Source organism: Pongo pygmaeus, chromosome 1, assembly GCF_028885625.2.
Source record: "Pongo pygmaeus isolate AG05252 chromosome 1, NHGRI_mPonPyg2-v2.0_pri, whole genome shotgun sequence".
NCBI classification, from domain to species: domain Eukaryota; kingdom Metazoa; phylum Chordata; class Mammalia; order Primates; family Hominidae; genus Pongo; species Pongo pygmaeus.
Window position 1 is genome coordinate 84077930 of NC_072373.2, and position 21459 is coordinate 84099388.

Sequence of the window (21459 nt, forward strand, 5' to 3'; positions counted from 1 at the left end):
GGTGTTGAACATAAGTGGTCTTCCATATCTGATTGTTGCATTTTTCAGTAAAACCAACACAGAACAGATTAAAGAAGTAGCCATCATTAGTCTTGACATCGACATGAGCTTCAATCATTGTCTGCCATGTTTTGACCATGGAACACATTGTGTCATGGGTAAGATCCATGCCGTGGAAGTTAGTCAGGCAGTTTTTGCCCTGAACATCTTCACTAATCATCTTGAATTTTCTAAATACAACTTCATCATTCTGCAAATCAGCATGACTCACTTCATATGACCCTTGAGGCCATCAGATACAATTTTGGTTCCTTGGGTCCTGGTGACTAGTGTCCTTCCAATATTTCTTACATTAAACATAGCAGGTGCTTTCACATCATAGCAATCTTTCTTAGAAAATGGATCAATTACCTTCTTCTTGGCTCCCTTTTTGCCATCTTTATTAAGACGCTTGTTCTTACCAACCACCATGGTGCTGCTCAGAAAGCCAAAATGGCTCTACTTTCTTTTTGTAGGATTCCTATTAGTCAGATGTTGAACTTCCTTTATTGGTCTGCCATACAGTTCATTTGATTTCCTTAAAGATAATCCTCACATTTTGTGTGGTTTTACTTGTTTGTATAAGTTGAGGGGGTGAAATGCCGCGATGTTACTGTTTAGTGTGGGGAGTGAGGGAGATGTTGACTGTCCCATATATAGTTCCAGTTATTGCCTCTGTTTATAACCTCACATACCACTTCACCCTCCATTATGCCTGATGTCTTCAGTTCCTATGCCTCCTTTTAGCTTTGAATTTAACTTGACATAACACAAGTTTTCTCCTTAGTAGTAGCCCCTCCTTTCCTCTACTTCACCAGGTATCACCATTTCACCTATTTTCTTTCTTCAAGAAATTTGCTGAAATTTCTCATTCTCTTCATTATAGAGATAACTTTTTATTATTATTTTAAAGGATCTTGCAGAAAGAGGAGATACATCTACATATAATCTATATGCCTAGTCTTCCATCTTTGCTTACAAGCTCAGCTTTTATTTCTTTACCTGTTTGCCCACTGTAGAGCAATAAGCAAAGAGCAGCAACGTAGTATTTTCCTCTTTAACTCTGAGGCATAACACACACATGTTATGGGGCATAACTTTAACTTTTCCTCTTTAACTTTGGGGCATAATACACACATAGCTAACCATCATTCCCTAAATGTTTGCTGAATTTCATTGATTTGCCTAGTGCAGGTCGGGTGCAGTGGCTCATCCCTGTAATCCCAGCAATCTCCACTTTCGGAGGCCGAGACGGGTGGATCACTAGAGGTCAGGAGTTTGAGACCAGCCTGACCAACATGGTGAAACCCCATTTCTAATAAAAATACAAAACTTATCCAAGTATGGTGGTGCACACCTGTAGTCCCAGCTACTCAAGAGGTTTAGGCTGGAGAATTGCTTGGAATCGCTTGAACTCAGGAGGCAGAGGTTGCAGTGAGCTGAGATCATGTTTGCACTCCAGCCTGAGCAATAAGGCAAGACTCTCTCAAAAAAAAAAGAAGGTGGCACATGTATACATATGTAACTTACCTGCACATTGCGCACATGTACCATAAAACCTAAAGTATAATAATAATAATAATAAAAGAAAAAAAAAAAAGAAGGAAAAAAAAAGAAAAAAAATGAATTGCCTAGTGCACATTATGCATGCTCAGTCACTCTAAGACAATTGCCAAGTCCTTAAGGAGACCTATAAGGATATCCCTATAATAACCAGTCTCCAAAATGTAAAAAAAATTGATAAAATTTCAACAATTGCATTGAAGAGGACCACAAAGTGAACATTTAAAATGTAGAGGATCCTGAGAAATCTAGAATTTAACCTACTACTTTACTGAGTCTTCAGCACGTAATACAGTGTGCTTTATATGCAAGAGATGCTGTTGGTGTTGCTTTTATGTATATATATATATACACATATATATTTCATATATATATATGAAATAAAGTTAGAAGAAATGTCACTTAATTCTGAGAATTATGAGAATTCTGAGAATATGAGGTATTTTTCTAAGTTGAAAACAAGAACTGCTTCTTCTCTTAGATTGAATAAATGCTGACTATTTTCTCAGATGTTGCTGCTTTTATTATTTAGAGTTGATAAACTCTCAAGATGTCAATCAATGAATTGAGGGGTTTTCCCTCTTATCAATGATTTAGGATCCAGCTAATAGCTGATGAAAGGTTTAATTCACAGGAGATTCTAGATATTTAGAGGGAAGCAGCCATTCAACTTCCAGAAAGAATAATAGTTCATTTTTCTCCCTTTATCTGAGCTGGCTGGTAACTTGGGAGAAGCAAAGAGCAGCCCAGATTGAAAGGTCAAGCTGGCAGTGTGTACTTAACTCTGATAGAAGAGAGAGTGTAAATCTTTGAATGTCCTGAGATAACAAAAGCCCAGTGAAAACACAAATAAAGTCATGTGGATCAGTGTCTAAATCTGCTGCCTGCCGCCTCTAGTACAGATGCTCTGTGGTACAGCAGGAAAAGCAAGGGCTTCAGATTTGCACAGATTCGTTTAACCCTGTTGCTTTCCAACTGTGTGATCTTGGGGGAACTTTCTCAGCCTTTCTGAGTTTTGCTTTCCTTATATAATGAGATTACTGAAGAAAATTAAATGAGAGAATGAGTGTTAAAGAGCATGTCCAGCATAGTAGTTGCTCAGTAGATGCTAGTTCTACTTTTCCTTTTATGTCTCAGGAAAGATAACTATGGTGCCTCACTGTGAGAACACTCCTATGAGAGACTGCATTCTCATGGATCACACCTCTGCCTTGGTGATCAGAGGGCAGATTTACCACGGCATCCCCATTTTAGGGTACACTCTCACTATTCTTCCTTATGTTCTTCTTTTTTTCTCCTCTTTTCTTTTCTTCTTGCCCTCCCTTTGCCCAGCAAGTCTCATATCAAAGGAGTTACCCATCTGAGTGTTGTCATTGCTCTCTGTGGCTATTGAGAACCCCTCGGTGCACTGAATTTTCCTTTGTGAACTCTTGATTCTGCTCTTTCTTGGGACCAAGGTTAAGCTGTCAAGAGTGGCAATGAACTTGGGAACACTGAAAAGCACAACAGCCTCTGACCCTAGGGACCAACCCAGGTGGCAGATTACCTCTCCCCAGATGAAACCTCTGGAGGAAGTCTCTCTGCTATCTCCTCAAGAATAAAGACCACAGCTCTCAGGGGTAGAAGAACCCCATCCATGCTGCAGTCTTACCTCAGGTCTTCAGGAACAGGGTGGCCAACAGGTATTCCTAGGACCACGTCGGCCATGGATCTCCATGGCTCAAGCTCCCTGTAATAACTAAGTTTTGCTCCAGGGCTTTCCCTTATCTCAAGGCTCCTATCTTGGCCAGAAGGCTGAGCACTACTCCCAGAATCCTATAGAGCACAGACCTTCAGCTGGTAGTTGGATTTGAGCTAGGGTAAAAAGGCTGTAGGACACATGCTTCAGCTGCCATCATCCCAGAATTTCCTCCATCTCTCTCCCATCCACTGTCATCTTCCTGGACCATGCACCACCATTTCTTCCCTAAACTACTGCAATAGCCTCCTAAATGTTTCCATTCCTACCTTCCTACAATTCATTCTCCCTTCTGCACCCAGATAGCTCTTTAACAAGTAAACAAACAATAATCTGTTCATCTTTTTCTCTGGCTTAAAAATCTTTCAATGACTTCTCAGGACTCCCAGAGAAAAGACCAACACTTCTGACATAGTCTACCAGGCCTTGAATAATTTCACCTTCTTTGAAGCTCATCTACTTATAGGCAAGGGAAGAAGTTGTAAACAGGGGTCTCTTTCCAAAAAAGAGGAATAATGCCTCCAGAATCATAATACCTAGAATGTGGTCCTGCTTTCTCCGCGAATCAACTGGGTTTCCTGACTAACATGCTTCATTTCTCTGGACATCTGCTTCTTCATCTAAACAATGGTGATAAAGTCTGCCTCACCTTCTTCAGAGACTTTTAGTGAGGCTCTCATAAGAAAATGTTTTCAATGTCTGTTTTGTAAACTGCAAAGTAGTATAAAAATTGTAGCTGCCCTACTAAGTAGTGTGAGTTTTAGGGAACTATAAACTTAAAACATGACTTCAACCAGCTTGTCACAGATACCATAATTTCTACCGTGAAAGTTTCTCTTGTGGACTGAGGCATTATGACTCCAATTACTCACTGTTAAAATGCACAAGATACAGGAGAAGGAAGAGAAAAGGATAAAGCATGAAGTCATTTTGATTCAGTGCTATGGAAGATCCTCATAGAATTATCACTCAGATTGACTGGTTCTGAGGGACTGGGAGACAAGAGAGGTAACATTTTATAATTGAGAGAAGGGAGGAAAAGTTCCAAGGTGATACCCAGAGAAGAACAGCCAGGTAAGCACAGTGTTGGCATTCCTTGGCCAGTGGAGGGGCAGCAACAAGGCCAGCAGCCCATGTCCTTGAGTAGTGCTGCTCTTCCTCTTAATTTTATTTTGGGAGATGTTTCTTCCTTTCAGACAATTATCTTCCTCCCGATAGTGCAAAAGATTTCATGTATACAGAGAAAAATTAGAAAAAGGCATTCTAATTGCTTCTCTTCAACCAAGAATACTATAGAATATTTTATTCTATTTATCTAATCTAAGATTCCATCAATTATATAAAACATAATTATGTGTAATATTAAGAAAAAATGTATTTCTGATTTAAACTATGACATATCAATGATAAATTGTATCCCAGTTTCAAAGATGATAAGTGTGAAAAAATGTATATTTTAAAATCTAGGAACTATAACATCCGTACATTGATTGGATCAATATGACTAGTCTGCTGCAACTGTGACACAATACCGTCCATCTGCTAGGATGGGGATTACAATGTGGAATTCTCCATACGCTCAGAGTAGAAAACAGTTACTTGCTATCAAGGACATTTTGAGAATGTTCATGGTGATGGTACGCTGAACCATCCAGTTTCTCCTGGAGTAAAATGGGAGAAATCCTATATACATTACAGATAAAAAGGATTTTTTAAAGGATACAAATAGCTTTATTCCAGGTTATAGATTTTTTTAAAAGATATAAATAGCTTTATTCCAGGTCATAAACAAATTTGGTTCTGACCACTATGTCTCAAATTGTGGTTCATATCCCACCTGTAGACCTGAAGAGCCCTCCAAGGGTCCCTGAGAGTGCAGTAAGCATCCCAGACTCTCTGTGAAATCCTGCAGGGGATGCACTGCAGTCCACAGGCCCCAGAGACCTCCTCATTCATCACCCTGGGGGAAGAACTGTCTTGTCCCAAGGGTCTCCATATGCCATAGGGACATTTAATGCATCTCCTCTTCATTGAATAATGACTATGTGCCCAGCATCAGGTAATATTTAATATTAGAAGTAAAAAAGAAGTTGACCGCCCAGTCCTAGCCCTACTGTTCACAAAAATCCCAAAGTAGAGAATAGATTCTCAGCACATGATGAGGTCAGAGTGTGCCCTGGAAAAAAAGCTGACAGGATCCCTGTAGTCAACATGGGGAGGAGAGGGAGGATGCATCATTACTTTAGTGAATTCACTAACAATCCACTCTCTGGCCCTGGGTCTCATAGGGTCAGAAACGTGACCTGTCAGCACAGTGAGAGCAGTTGCATCTCTCCGGGTCAGGCTCACATAAAGCAGGACTGATGTACAAAATCAGAATTAAAATTAATTCATTTACAAGAGGAAATTATACCTGTTCCATGGACTTGAATACTCTAGTTCTCATCACCTGTCAACAAGCCTATGTGAGAAACCAAACCCCAGCTGGTGTTATCTGGAGAGTCTTCAAGCAGGATAAGGGGAGGATGGCAGGTAGATCAAATGTACAATGGCAGCAGGCTAAGGGAGCCTCTGGAGCACTTGGCCTCCACAGCAGGGTCTTACCCATATGATCGAAAATGCTGAAAATCGGCCAAGCACAGTGGCTCATGCCTGTAATCCCAGCACTTTGGGAGGCCGAGGCTGGTGGATCATGAGGTCAGGAGATCAAGACCATCCTGGCGAACACTGTGAAACCCCGTCTCTACTAAAAATGCAAAAAAATTAGCCAGGTGTGGTGGCGGGCGCCTGTAGTCCCAGCTACTCGGGAGGCTGAGGCAGGAGAATGGCAGGAACTCGGGGGGCGGAGCTTGCAGTGAGTGGAGATCGTGCCACTGCCCTCTAGCCTGGGCAGCAGAGCAAGACTCCGTCTCAAAAAAAAAAAAAAAGAAAATGCTGAAAATCTACTAGCTACAACTCTTCCTCACATTTTCACTTTAAACATGGCCATGATCTTGGGACCAAAATAACCAAACTTTCATGGCTAAAACACCTCTCTTCTGAATGTTACTTGGATGGACACTGTTCTAAAATTTACTTTCTTTTTTTTTTTGAGATAGAGTCTCACTCTGTCACCCAGGCTGAAGTGCAGTTGTGTAGCCTTGTCTCACTGCAACCTCTGCTTCCTAGGTTCAAGCAATTTTCGTGCCTCAGCCTCCTGAGTGGCTGGGACTACAGGCATATACCACCACGCCCAGCTAATTTTTGTATTTTTGGTAGAGACAGGGTTTTGCCATGATGGCCAGGCTGGTCTCAAACCCCTGGTTTCCAGTGATCCACCTGCCTCAGCCTCCCAAAGTGCTGGGATTACAGGTATGAACCACTGCACCCAGCCTAAGATAGGCTTTTTATTGTTATTCTGGGGCTGACCAGCCCCCTTCTGTATTTAGATATAGTCATTATTTCCATCATATTTTACTCTGACCTGAGAACCAGTCTGTGTCTTTAAGTCACATTCATTCACCATTCACTCAACAATTACTAACTGAGCAGCTACTATGTTCCAAAGTTCAAGTCAGAAGAGTAAGGAAGTATGATGGCAAGTGCTGCAACACATGAAGTACAGAATGGAACTAGGAGCACTGTATTAGTCTGCTGGGGCTGCCATAACAAAATGCCACAGAGTAGGTGGCTTAAACAACAGAAATTTATTTCTCACAATTTTGGAGGCTAGGAATCTAAGATCAAGGTACCAGCAGGGTTGGTTTCTGGTGAGGCTGGTCTTTCTGGCTCGCGTATGATACTTTCTCTCTGTGTCCTCATATAACCTTTTCTCTGCGTTCATGGAAAAGGAGCTCTGTGTTACTTCTTCTTCTTCCAAGAACACAAATCCCTATAGAATTAGAGCCTCATCTTTATGACCTCACTTAACCATATTTACCTCCATAAAAAACACCCTATCTCCAAACATAGTCACACTGGAGACCAGGGCTTCAACACATTAATTTTGAGGGGACACAATTCAGTTCATAACAAGCACACAGGAGAGTATCTGGAAACAGACTGCAGGGAAGAGGAACATTAGAAAGTTGTTTTGAAAGTAGCCTACAGAGGGTTGAAGGGCCTATGAAGAAGTGAGAAAGGCAGATTGGGCAAACGAAGAAGCTGGCCAGCAATGCACTTGCAGCTGAGGCCTCAGCCAATCCAACAGGGAGCACTAAAATTGAGACAGCCCTCAGAGGGCTCCCACATCTAAATAAACACATCTTTTACCAACTTATGTTCTGATCCATCACGTTCCTGGGTGCATTATAGCCAGCTCCTGCAGCATACAGTCCCTCTCCTTCTCAGCAGGCCCAGCTCATTCGATCAAGCTGTGCTGGGATGTGGCCCTTATTGGTCTGATTGCTAGCAGAGTATACAGAGGTAGATTCTGAGGGAGCAAACATCATTTCATAAGACACTCTCCTTAATGGAAGCCTCCATATGATCAGAATCTGGTAACAAGGGGGAGTGGGCCACATCTGTAGGCCCAGTGACTTCAGAGAAGTCTACATTTAGGGGTCTCAACTGCATCTATTCAGACATCCCCATCCCAAGTCTGAAGTTCCCACTCGTACTCTATTAAGACCCTGACTTTGGTATAAGACTCCTACCAGGGCCAGAATTCACCTTTCTCTGAAGCAGCTACCCTACAATTTAGTGCCAGGACTGTTTTCCATTCTTCGTGACCCTACTGCAAGGAATTAGAGTTTCCTTAAATGCTGCCAAGGAGGTCCTCTGGCTTTCAGATTTTTCCTAGAATTGGTGATTAATTCCATTCTGATCCTGACATAATCTGTCTTCAATGGATCAATGGCATTCAGTGGCTGTCACCCAATTCCACAGTCACCATTTGCCTCAAACTTCTCCAGTGCCCAAGGTATTGCATGAGCCATTGCATCTACTTTTACTAGCATCCTATCTCAGTCTTAACAGTTGCACTGCTACACACACCAGGAGCTCTTCTTACTCCACCTACCACCAGTGTTGAGGACCTCATTGACAGAGGGCTGATAAGTGGATCACCAAGATTCTATTTTAGAGTCTTTCTCCCAGGGCCACTCCTGGTACAATCACCTTAACTTGGCTTTCTAGGAAACACACTAAGATGGAGAATTGTGTACAGAAAATTGACTGGAGATTTTTCCAAGAGATACACCAGTAAGAAACTGAAGAAGGTGGGACAAGGCAGGGAGAAGCTGGTCCACAATGAGGCTAAAACCAAGGCTCCTGCAAAGCCTATAGACAGCTCTGGAGCTGATGGCCCTTCAGAGACCCTGCTGAGGCAAGGTCACTGAGTATTTGGACCCCCAAGTCAACCAGTCATGGGTTGTGGGCCACCCTCTGTGGAGGGACAGGACGTTAGGGAGGCAGTTCCCAGCGACCTAGCACAAATCTCAGTGACAGCTTCAGCAGGTGTTGACATTACCAGCAGCAGGGAATGAGTGTGCTGACCCTGAAGAGGACATCTGAGCAGAGAACCACAGTTTCCATTGCAGAGCCGCATGGGACACAATCAAGAAAAGGGGTCAGGAAGTCAAAATGGGAGCAGGTGCAAGAAGGAGTGTGCACTCTCTTTCCTCTTAGGAGAGGAAGGACCATGTCCCAGACAGGGAGAGCAAAATCAAAGATTTTCGGTGAGGCTGGAAAGGGAGCAGCAGAGGGATCCTTGGGCTTTGTACTCCCATGGGAAACATGGTGTGCCTGGTGGCATGGCGTGCTGATTCCACCAGTTAGCCTTTTGGAGGGCATTCTTATTTCTCTCATTTCTATGTTTTGGTGACAGTGAGTTACTACATCCCCAAGTGTTGATAAAAGAGTCCCTTTTGAGAAATTAAGGCTTATGGACAAAAAACCAGAAGAGCTCAACACTTGGCAGTATAGGAATGGAATGCTCCAACATCGTGCCGGGTAACACACTCTGTCCATCTTATGCTGTTTTCTGTGGGAGAGGCTGCAATTCTTTTCTCTGCCTTAGTGCATACAATTACAGCCAGACCTGAGGAGGGGACTTTCCCTGGCCCCCTTGGGACCACATTCTACACGAAGACAGCTGAGAACAGATAAGGGCTGCAAAGCAAGGGAGAAGGTGATATGAAAGAAGGAGCGTGACAGGAAGATGAAATCAATTCAAGGCCTGGCTCTGTGGGACTTAAGGAAAATCCCTATACCTCTCTGGACTCCAGAGGGTAGAACTAGATTCAGTCCTCTGGGTTCAATGGCACTTGGATTCTGTATTTCTTAGTAAATATTTTATAACATTAAATGAAAGCAAGATACCACCCAGATCAGTCCTGGGTCTTCCTTTCTTTCAGGTAAGGTTTGTGATGGTGAAGCATGAGAGCAGCATGGAACCTGCCAGTCCAGGCTCCTTTCTGGATGGAACACTGGCTTTCCACTGTGGCATCACATCCCTCAAAAAGAGAGTGAAACCCACTTGCCCATTCTTACCTCCAACTCTCACATTAGCAAGCAAGATTCCCTTTCTACTCTCACTCTGACTTCTTCCCTGGTGCTTTTCCTCCACACTCCCCTCATTTTATCCCTGCCTTGCAGTATACATTGCTTGATTCACAAAAATACTGCATTCTTAACCCAGGAAAACATGTGGCAAGACTTTGTCTATGCAGGGGATAGACAGACTAATACAGAATTATGGATTTAACTTTGTAAAACAATGATTAATCTATTATTTATAACTAAGAAGAAAACTATTAATTCCCTGTCCTCAATTTGCCATAGAGTATATCTCTGCCTTCAACAGGTTGATTCTCTTAATAGATGTTAGTTTAAGATTGGCTTACTGCACTAGGCACCAACACACATTAGCAGATTACACATATTATTTATTTAACCAATGTATTTCTTTGGTGGATTCAGCTAACGATATATTAAAACATAATATCTATTTAGCAGGTGTTCACCTGCATCAAATATTTATTCCCAATAGTAAATTTGCTTTACAAAAAGCCCATTGCCTCCCAGAGTAACTAATTCTGGACTGTCAGCAGCAGCAGCAGTGGCTGGCAGTGTCTGTTGGTCAAGCCACCCAGGGATCTCCCACGTGGAGGGTGTTCCCTATGGTGTTACCCACCATCCTTCCTCCCATCAGCAAGCATGTGATGGGCATCTGCTCTGTCCCTAGGCTGTGGGGGGGGGGGTAGGAGACACTGTAGGAGGCAGTGGAAAGAACACAAGCTTCTGAAACCCCAAATCTCATTACAGTCCCTCTGCTGTCTCTTGCAAGCTGCATGAGCTTTGGCAAAACCCTTCACCTCTTTAAGCTTTTGTTTCCTCACTTGGAGAATCAAAACCACAATGAGATACCATCTCACATCAGTTACAATGGCGATCATTAAAAAGTCAGGAAACAACAGGTGCTGGAGAGGATGTGGAGAAATAGGAACACTTTGACACTGTTGGTGGGACTGGAAACTAGTTCAACCATTGTGGAAGTCAGTGTGGCGATTCCTCAGGGATCTAGAACTAGAAATACCATTTGACCCAGCCATCCCATTACTGGGTATATACCCAAAGGATTATAAATCATGCTGCTATAAAGACACATGCACACATATGTTTATTGTGGCACTATTCACAATAGCAAAGACTTAGAACCAAGCCAAATGTCCAACAATGATAGACTGGATTAAGAAAATGTGGCACATATACACCATGGAATACTATGCAGCCATAAAAAAGGACGAGTTCATGTCCTTTGTAGGGACATGGATGAAACTGGAAACCATCATTCTCAGCAGACTATCGCAAGGACAAAAAACCAAACACCGCATGTTCTCACTCATAGGTGGGAATTGAACGATGAGAACACATGGACACAGGAAGGGGAACATCACACAGTGGGGCCTGCTTTTGGGTGGGGGGAGGGGGGAGGGATAGCATTAGGAGATATACCTAATGTTAAATGATGAGTTAATGGGTGCAGCACACCAACATGGCACATGTATACATATATAACTAACCTGCACGTTGTGCACATGTACCCTAAAACTTAAAGTATAATAATAAAAAAAAAAAGAATGGGCCCACCTACAGCACCACTATGAGGGTCAACTACCATAGTGATGTGGATGTGCTTGGGAAAACTGAAAAGCACCCTCACAGGGCGGTCATTGTTGTTGTTGTCATAACACATAAGACAACCTACTCTTTCAGTTTTCTATTTTCAATTAAATCACCAGTTACTCCATGAAAGAGCAGAGAATATATTTTTCATCTTGTATCTTTAATGTCTGGTACAGTACCTGGCACATCTCTGACACAATAATTATTTTGTAGATAAATCTCTTCATTAATAGTGATCATTTAATTTTATTTTTGTTATCAATTAAATAAGTTGCAAATAAAATAATTATAATAATGCAAATGATAAGCATTAATATACAGACAATCCTTTGACATAAAGATAATTATACCTTATATTAATTCATTCAATAAATAAGTAAACATATATATATAAATCTCCTGCTAAGTGCAAAGACCTGTTGCTGTTCTGGGTGCTGAGGACAAAATGAGGACAAGACACACAAGGTTGCTGTTATAATATAGCAGGGGTCCTATAGAAAGGTAAGGCAAACATTAAATAAATACATAGATATCAAGATAAATCCAAACAGTTGTAATAGAGGGAGGTTTCAGCTACTTTAGAGTGACTTATCAGAGGAGGTGATATCTGATCTAGGATTGAAATTTTAAAAGGGAGCTCCACCCCTGAGGTTCTGGAGTTCGAATGTGCCAGGCAGAAGGAACAAGTACAAATGACCTTAGACAGGAGCGAGTTGGTAAGTTCAAGATATAGGAAATAACTGAGTGTGACTGCAGTGAAACGAAAAAGGGAATGAATGATATGAAATGAGGCCAGAGTCTGTACTACGTTGAGCTATATTAGGAATTTGGGATATTAATTTAAGCTGAGTGGGAACCAAGCAGAGGCGATATGATCCACTTTACATTTTTAGAATTTCAGTCTGGCTAATGTGCAGAAAAAGATTTATAGGGGGATAATAGGCTATTTCAGTAAACTAGCATCTTAGTTTGGGTTCTCCCAGAAGCAAACCCTGAGACGAGGATTCAAGTGCAATTAGTGTATTTAAGAATTGCAGGAAACACCTTGACAGAAGTGGGAGGAAGTGTTATAGGAAAGGGAAGGCAAGCAATAAAGAGTGTATTATTAACCCATCTACTATAGTGAGTGACCAGAGCTTAGTGCTGCAGAGAAATTTGGAAAAAGGGTTCCAAATACACCTCTGACTAGTTCCACCTGAAAGGCAAGGCAGCTGGGGTATTTATACACCAACTCCAAAAGTCTTTGATTGAGGTTGCTGTTAGAGGGGGCTGAGGGTACTAATTCCCCAGCACTTCCAGCCAATAGCAGGTAGGCAGAGTGACCTTTCAAGATTGGAGGAGAGCAGCCCTCAAGCACTAACATGTAAGTGCTGGCAGTGGGAAGTTGACTGGAATAACATGGAAAAGTCTGAGGGACATGAGTGTGCACTGACATCACCCACAAGTAATGATGGCTTGAAATGGGAGATAGCGGTGGAGATGACGAGAAATGGATAGATTTGAGGATGAACTGACAAGAATTGCTAGATGCAGAGGGATATAAAGAGGAATCAAAGACAAATCCTAAACTGGGGCTTGAACTATGGGGTAATGGTGGGACAATTTTATGAAATGGGAAAGATTACAGGAAGAATCAGCTTTAGGGGGAAGGAATCAAAAGATTTGCTTTGAGATGCATATAACACATCAAAATGGAACTGTCAAGTAAATGATTGGATTAAAAGATGGCCGTCCAGAAGCAGCTAGTGTGTGCCACTCTCATGGAGAGGAACAGAAGGGGCAAGTAAGTATTGCACCTTCAACTGAAATAGTCAGGTACATGAATTAGGACTAATCAAGGAAACAACTTGACCCACAGAGAATGGAGAAAAGCAAGACAGGACAATGGCTCACCCAGGAGCAACATGGAATGAGGGGCACCTCCCTTGCCCAGGGAAGCAGTGATTGAATGAGTGACCCAGGGAACCCATGTATCTCCCAAGGAGAAGGATCTTTGCAACCCTTGGGTCAGGAGATCCCCTCATGAACTCACTCCACCAGGGCCTTCAGTCTGACATACAGAGCTACGTGGAGTCTTGGCAGAGCAGCCACTTAGGCACATGCAGAGACCTAGTAGGCTTAGATACCTGGGCTTCCTGGCAAAAACAATTACAACTCCAGTGAATTGGGAGGTTAGACTATTCCCCCAACAAAGAGGCTGAATCAAGGGGGCTGAGCAGTGACAGACAACAAGCCCCACTTCCACAACGCATCACAGGATAAGACCCACTGGCTTGGAACTCCAGCCAGCCACCAGTAGCAGCATTATACCTCCCTGAGACAGAGATCCCAGGGGGAGGGGTGGGCTGCCATCTTTGCTGTTTGGGCTACTTAGCTCATCTAGCCTTCAGGCTTTGGGGAGTCCAAGGTGACCGGGAGCTGAAGCAGACCCCAGCATAACAAAGCTATTCCATGAAAACGTGGCCAGACTGCTTTTTTAAGCAGGTCTCCAATTCCATTCCTCCTCACCAGGTGGGACCTCCCAACTAGGGTCTCCACTACCTCTGATAGAACTCAAACTTCCATGGGATGGAGCTCCCAGAGTGAAGGGAATGCCACCATCTTTGCTGTTTGGGTGAATTAGCCATTCCACCCTTTGGGCTTTGGAGAATCCAAGGCAACTTAGGGCTGGAACAGGCCCCCAACACAGCACAGCTGCTCTACAAAAACATGGCCAGGCTGTTTTTTTTTTTTTTTTAAGTGGGTCCCTGATCCCATTTCTCCTCACTGGGTGGGACCTACTGACTAGGGTCTCTAGCTGCCTTCTACTGATGTTTTCAGGCTGGCAAAAGCTCTGTACTTCCCTGGGGCAGAGCTCCCAGAGGGAGGGGCAGGCCACGATCTTTGCTGTTTTGCATCCTTCATTTTTTATTCTTCCACGTACTAGAAAATCTGAGGTGACTAGGGACTTGATAGACCCCCCAGCATGCTGCAGCAGCCCTATATATAAAAGTGGCCAGACTGTTACACGGGTGCCCATTCCCATATCTCCTCACAGGCAGATCCTCCAGGCCTGGGCCTCCACCCAACACCCACTGAGGCTATCAAGCCAGTAGCAGCTCAGCAACTCTCTGGACAGAGCTGCCAAGGGCAACTGAAAGCCTCTGTGCCACTGCCCCTGCAGTGGAACTATCCATGCTACCCTCAGACTAATAAAGGAGCAAAGACCCTAAGTGCCTTATGCACACCTCCAACAAGCTGCAGTCGACCCAAGGAGAGGAGGCCAGTCTATCTCCCATGGGTCCCACCCAACCACCACTGCTCATCACCACACAAGGAACGCCCCCCAGCTTGGGCCCACAGCACAGACCCTTCGTCCTGAACTGATTGCACTGAGCAATTGCTGACCTGCATCTTTCTGGGGTGGAGTCCCCAGAAGACAAACAAAAGACCCTTGGCACAACCACTACTAAAGTTCCTTCCTCTGCTTCCTCCAAATTAAGGAAGGAACATAAACCCTGAGATTGCCCCAGAGATGCAAGGGGGAGCTCAGGAGTGGCAAGCCACAATCTACAGCCAGCACTCAAGAGAGAGAGGAGCCCATACTTTTAGAGCATCAAGAGGGAACAAAACTGCAACTGTGAGAAAATATAGGGGAGCCACACAACCAAGCAAGAGACTATCAACTGACCAATATGCCTAAACACCACCTACTGGATCACACCCCTAAGCTTCAACATCAAAAATACCTCACTAACATAACCCCTCTAAAACCACAGCCAAGAAATCAGCTTCAAATAAAGAACCTCCACAAAGTGAGTGGAAACATCCAGTGAAAACATCCAGAAAAGAAGTTTATTGGTTGTACTCAATCTACACTGTAGTTAAAGGAATACTCACACACAGAGATGAGAAAGAACCAATGCAAGAATTCCAGTAACTCAAATGGCCAGAGTGTTGTATGTCCTCCAGATGACTGCACCAGTTCTCCAACAAGAGTTCTTAACCAAGCTAAGCTGGCTGAAATAATAGAAATAGAATTTAGAATATGAATAGGAATGAGATCCTTGAGATTCAGGAGAACTGCAAAACCCAATCCAAGGAAACTAAGAATCACAATAAAATGACACAGGAGATGAAGGACAAAGTAGCCCAATAAAACAGACCCTAATGGATCTGACAGAGCTGAAAAACACAATACAAGAATTTCACAATGCAATCTAAGTATTAACAGCAGAATAGACAAAGCTGAGGAAAGAATCTCAGAGCTTGAAGATTGGCTCTCTGAAATAAGACAGACAGACAAAAATAAAGAAAAGGAATAGGCCGGATGCAGTGGCTTACACCTGTAATCCTAGCACTTTGAGAGGCCAAGGCAGATGGATCACCTGAGGTCAGGAGTTCAAGACCAGCCTAGCCAACATGGAGAAACTCCATCTCTACCAAAAATACAAAAATTAGCCAGACATGGTGGTGGGCACCATAATCCCAGCTACTCTGGAGGCTGAGGCAGGAGAATCACTTGAACCCCGGAGGCAGAGGTTGCAGTGAGCCAAGATCATGCCATTGCACTCCAGCCTGAGCGAAAGAGTGAAACTCTGTCTCAAATAAATAAAAAAAAAAAAAGGAATGAAAATAAATGAACAAAACCTTTGCAAAGTAAGGGATTATATAAAGAGGCCAAATCTATGAATCACTGCATATCTGAAAGGGAGGGGGAGAAAGCAAACAACTTGGAAAATATATTTCAAGATATTGTCCATGAAAACTTCTCCAACCTTGCTAGAGAGGCCAACAGTCAAATTCAGGAAATACAGAGAACCCCTTTAAGACTCTACAGAAGAAGATCATCCCTAAGACACATAATCATCAGATTTTCCAAGGTTGAAATGAAAGAAAGAATGTTAAAGGCAACTAGAAAGAAAGGGCAGGTCACCTACAAAGGGAACCCCATTAAGCTAACAGCAGATCTCTCAGCTGAAACCCTAAAGCCAGAAGAGATTGGGGGCCTATATTCAACATTCTTAAAGAAAAAAAAAATCTCCAATCCAGAATTTCCTATCCAGTCAAACTAAGCTTCCTAAGCAAAGGAGAAATAAGATCTTTTTCAGGTAAGCAAATGCTGAGGGAGTTTGTTACCACCAGACCTGCCTTACAAGAGATCTTGAAAGGAGCACTAGATATAGAAAGGAAAGTCCACTACCAGCTAATACAAAAACACACTTAAACATACAAACCAGTGGCACTATAAAACAGCCACACAAGCCAGCATAATAACCAACTAACAACACAATGACAGATCAAATCCACACATTTAATTTTGAGGGCTAAATGCCCCCACTTAAAAGGCACAGAGTGGCAAGCTGGATAAAAAAGCATGACCCAATGTTATGTTGTCTTCAAGAGACCCATCTCACACATAACAACACCATAGGCTCAAAATAAAGGGATGGAGGAAAGTCTACCAAGCAAATGGGGAACAGAAAGGGGTGTGATCCTAATTTCAGATAAAAACAGGCTTTAAACCAACAAAGATCAAAAAGACAAAGAAGGCCATTGCATAATGGTAAAGGGTTCAATTCAACAGGGAGACCTAACTATCTTAAATATATATGCACCCAACACAGGAACACCCAGATCCATAAAGCAAGTCCTTAGAGACCTACAAAAAGATGTAGACTCCCACACAATAATACTGGGAGACTTCAACACTCCACTGGCAGTATTAAACAGATCATCATCTGGGCATGGTGGCTCATACCTGTAATCCCAACACTTTGGAAGGCCGAGGTGGGCAGATCACAAAGTCAGGAGATCAAGACACTCCTAGCCAACATGGTAAAACCCCATCTCTACTAAAATACAAAAAATTAGCTGGGTGTGGTGGTGTATGCATGTAGTCCCAGCTACTCGGGAGGCTGAGGGAGGGGAATCACTTGAACCTGGGAGGCAGAGGTTACAGTGAGCCAAGACTGCACCACTGCACTCCAGCCTGGTAACAGAGAAAGAATCCATCTAAAAAAAACAAAAAAACAAAAAACAAAAAAAAATTTAAAAAACCAGATCATCAAGTCAGAAAATTAACAAAGATATTCAGGACTTGAACTCAACATTGGACCAAATAGATTGATAGACCTCTACATAACTCTCCACCTAAAAACAACAGAATATACATTCTTCTCATTGCCATATGGCACATACTCTAAAATCGACCACATAATTGGACATAAAACAATCTTCGGCAAATCCAAAAGATTTGAAATCATACCAAACATACTCTTGGACAACAGCATGATAAAAATATAAGTTAAGACTAAGAAAATCACTCAAAACCATGTAGTCACATGGAAACTAAACAACATGCTCCTGAATGACTTTGGCATAAATAATGGAATTAGGACAGAAATCAAGTTCTTTGAAACTAACGAGAACAAAAATACAACATACCAGGATCTTTGGAACATAGCTCAGGTAGTGCTGACAGGGAAATTTGTAGCACTAAATCCCCACATCAAAAAGTTAGAAGGACCTCAAATCAACAACCTAATATCACAACTGAAAGAATTAGAAAAGCAAGAACAAATCAACCCTAAAGCTACCAGAAGACAAGAAATAACCAAAATCAAAACTGAACTGAAAGAATCAAGACATGAAAAACCATTCAAAAGAACAATGAATCCAGGAGTTTTTTTTTTTTTTTTTTTTTTTTGAAAAAAAATTAATAAGATAGGCCACTAGGTAGGCTAGTAAAAAAGAGAAAATATCCAAATAAACACCATAGGAAATGATGAAGGGGATGTTATTAACACTGACCCCACAGAAATAAAAATAATCATCCAAAACTACTATGAACACCCCTGTGCACACAAACTAGAAAACCTAGAAGAGATGGATACATTCCTGGATACATACATCCTCCCAACACTGAACTAAAAAGAAATTGATTCCCTGAACAGACCAATAATGAGCTCCAAAATTGAATCAGTAATAAATAGCCTACCAACCAAAAAAAGCCCAGGACCAGATGCAATGACAGCCAAATTCTACCAGTTCTACAAAGAAGAGCTGGTACCATTCCTACTGAAACTATTACCAAAAAATTGAGGAGGAGGAACTTCTCTCCAACTCATTCTGTGAGATCAGCATCATTCTTTTTTTTTTTTTTTTTTTTTTGAGACGGAGTCTGTCGCCCAGGCTGGAGTGCAGTGGTGCAGTGGTGCGATCTTGGCTCACTGCAAGCTCTGCCTCCCGGGTTCACACCTTCTCCTGCCTCGCCTCCAGAGTAGCTGGGACTACAGGTGCCCGCCACCATGCCCAGCTAATTTTTTGTGTTTTTAGTAGAGACGGGGTTTCACCGTGTTAGCCAGGATGGTCTCGATCTCCTGACCTCGTGATTCACCCACCTCAGCCTCCCAAAGTGCTGGGATTACAGGTGTGAGCCATCACACCCAGCCTGACCCAGCATCATTCTGATATCAAAACCTGGCAGAGACACAACAAAAAAAGGAAACTTCAGGCAAATATTCTTGGTGAACTTCAATGCAAAAATCCTCATCAAAATACTTGTAAACTGGATCCAGTAGCACATCAAAAAGCTAATCTACCATGATCAATAAGGCTTCATCCCTGGGATGCAAGGTTGGTTCAGCCTATGTAAATCAATAAGTGTGATTCATCACATAAACAGAACCAAAGACAAAAACCACATGATTATCTCAATAGATGCAGAAAAGGCTTTTGATAAAATTCATCATCCTTTTGTGTTAAAAATGCTCAATAAACTAGAAATTGAAGGAACATATCTCAAAATAATAAAAGCCATCTATGACCAACCCACAGCCAACAGCATACTGAATGGGCAAAAGCTGGAAGCATTCCTCTTGAAAATCAGCACAAGACAAGGATGCCCTCTCTTACCACTCCTATTCAACATAATATTGGAAGTCATATCCAAAGGAATCGGGCAAGAGAAAAAAATAAAGGGCATCCAGATAGAAAGAGAGGAAGTCAAATTATTCCTGTTTGCAGACAACATGATTCTATGTCTAGAAAACATAGTTTCAGCCCAAATGCTGCTTCAGCTGATAAACAACTTCAGCAAAGTTTCAGGACACAAAATCAATGTACAAATATCACTACACTGACAACAGCCAAGCTGAGAGCCAAATCAGGAAGGCAATCCCATTCACAATTGCCACAAAAAGAATAAAATACCTAGGAATACAGCTAACCAGGGAGGTGAATGATCTCTACAATGAGAGTTACAAAACACTGCTCAAAGAAATCAGAAGACACAAACATGCCATGCTCATAGATAGGAAGAATCAGTGTCATTTAAATGACCATACTGCCCAAAGCAATTTACAGATTCAATGCTATTCCTATCAAACTACCAATGACATTCTTCACAGAACTAGAAAAAAACTATTTTAAAATTCATATGGAACCAAAGAAGAGCCTGAATAGCCAAGACAATCCTAAGCAAAAAGATCAAAGCTGGAGGCATCACGTTACCCAACTTCAAACTATACTATACTGCAGGGCTACAGTAACCAAAACAGTGTGGCACTGGAACAAAAACAGGCACATAGACCAGTGGAACAGAATAGAAAGCCTGGAAATAAAGCCACACACCTACAATATCTGATCTTCTATGAAGCTGACAAAAACAAGCAATGGGGAAAAGACTCCCTATTCAATAAATGGTGCTGGGATAACTGGCTAGCCATATGCAGAAGATTGAAACTGGACCCCTTCCTTACACCAAATACAAAAATCAACTCAAGATGGATTAAAGACTTTGATGTAAAATCCAAAACTATAAAAACCTGGAAGACATCCTAGGCAATATGATCCTGGACATAGGCATGGGCAAAGATTTCATGACAAAGACACCAAAAGCAATTGCAACCAAAGGAAAAATTGACAATGAGATCTAATTAAACTTAAGAGCTTCTGCACAGCACAAGAAACTATCAACAGAGTAAACAGATGACCTACAGAATGAGAGGAAATATTTGTAGACTATGCATCTGACAAAGGTCTAATATCAAGCATCTATAAGGAACTTAAACAAATTTATAAAAGAAAAGCAAACAATCCTCATTGAAAAGTAGGCAAAAGACATGAATAGACACTTTTCAAAAGAAGACATACATGCAGCCAACAAGCATATGAAAAAAGCTCAATATCATTAGAGAAATGCAAATCAAAACCATAATGAGATATCATCTCACACCAGTCAGAATGGCTATTATTAAGAAGTCAAAAAATATTAAAAAGTCAAAACATTATTAAAAAGTCAAAAATGTTTGAACTAATTTACACTCCCACCAACAGTGTATAAGTGTTCCCTTACACAGAGAAAAGGGAACACTTATACACTGTTGGTGGGGTGTAAATTAGTTCAACCATTGTGGAAAGCAGTATGCAATTCCTCAAAGAGCTAAAAACAGAACTACCATCTAACCCAGCAATCCTATATACCCAGAGGAATATAAATCATCCTACTACAAAGACACATGCATGCATGTGAATGTTCATTGCAATGCTATTTGTGATAACAAAGACATGGAATCAACCTAAATGCCCTTCATTGAAAGATTGGGTAAGGAAAATGTGGTACATATACACCATGAAATATTATGCAGCCATAAAAAAGAATGAGATCATGTCTTTTGCAGGAACATGAATGAAGCTGGAGGTTATTGTCCTTAGCAAACTAACACAGGAGAAGAAAACCAAATACAACATGTTCTCACTTATAAGTGGGAGCTAAGTGATGAGAACTCATGAACACAAGAGAACAACAGACACTGGGGTCTACTTGAGGCTGGGAGGAGGGAAAGGATCAGAAAAAATAACTATCAGGAACTAGGCTTACTATCTAGGTGATAATCTGTACAACAAACGCCCATGACACAAGTTTACCTGTGTAACAAACCTTCACATGTACCCCGAACCTAAAATAAAAGTTAAAAATACATAAAATTTAAAAATAAAAGTTGAGCTCATAGAAGCTTCAGTTATGCAAG

At 41.9% G+C, this 21459-nt stretch overlaps 1 protein-coding gene across 1 annotated transcript; it reads right to left on the minus strand.

The window, feature by feature from the left end:
* Positions 1-267: 267 nt before the first annotated feature.
* LOC129006411 (small ribosomal subunit protein eS1-like) lies at positions 268-471 on the minus strand. The gene has a single exon (XM_054436036.1). It carries the CDS (start codon positions 469-471, stop codon positions 268-270), a length of 204 nt encoding a protein of 67 aa, XP_054292011.1.
* Positions 472-21459: the final 20988 nt, after the last annotated feature.

Excerpts from the sequence above, each read along its gene's own strand:
- LOC129006411 (XM_054436036.1), bottom strand. The coding sequence starts at position 471 with ATGGTGGTTGGTAAGAACAAGCGTCTTAATAAAGATGGCAAAAAGGGA.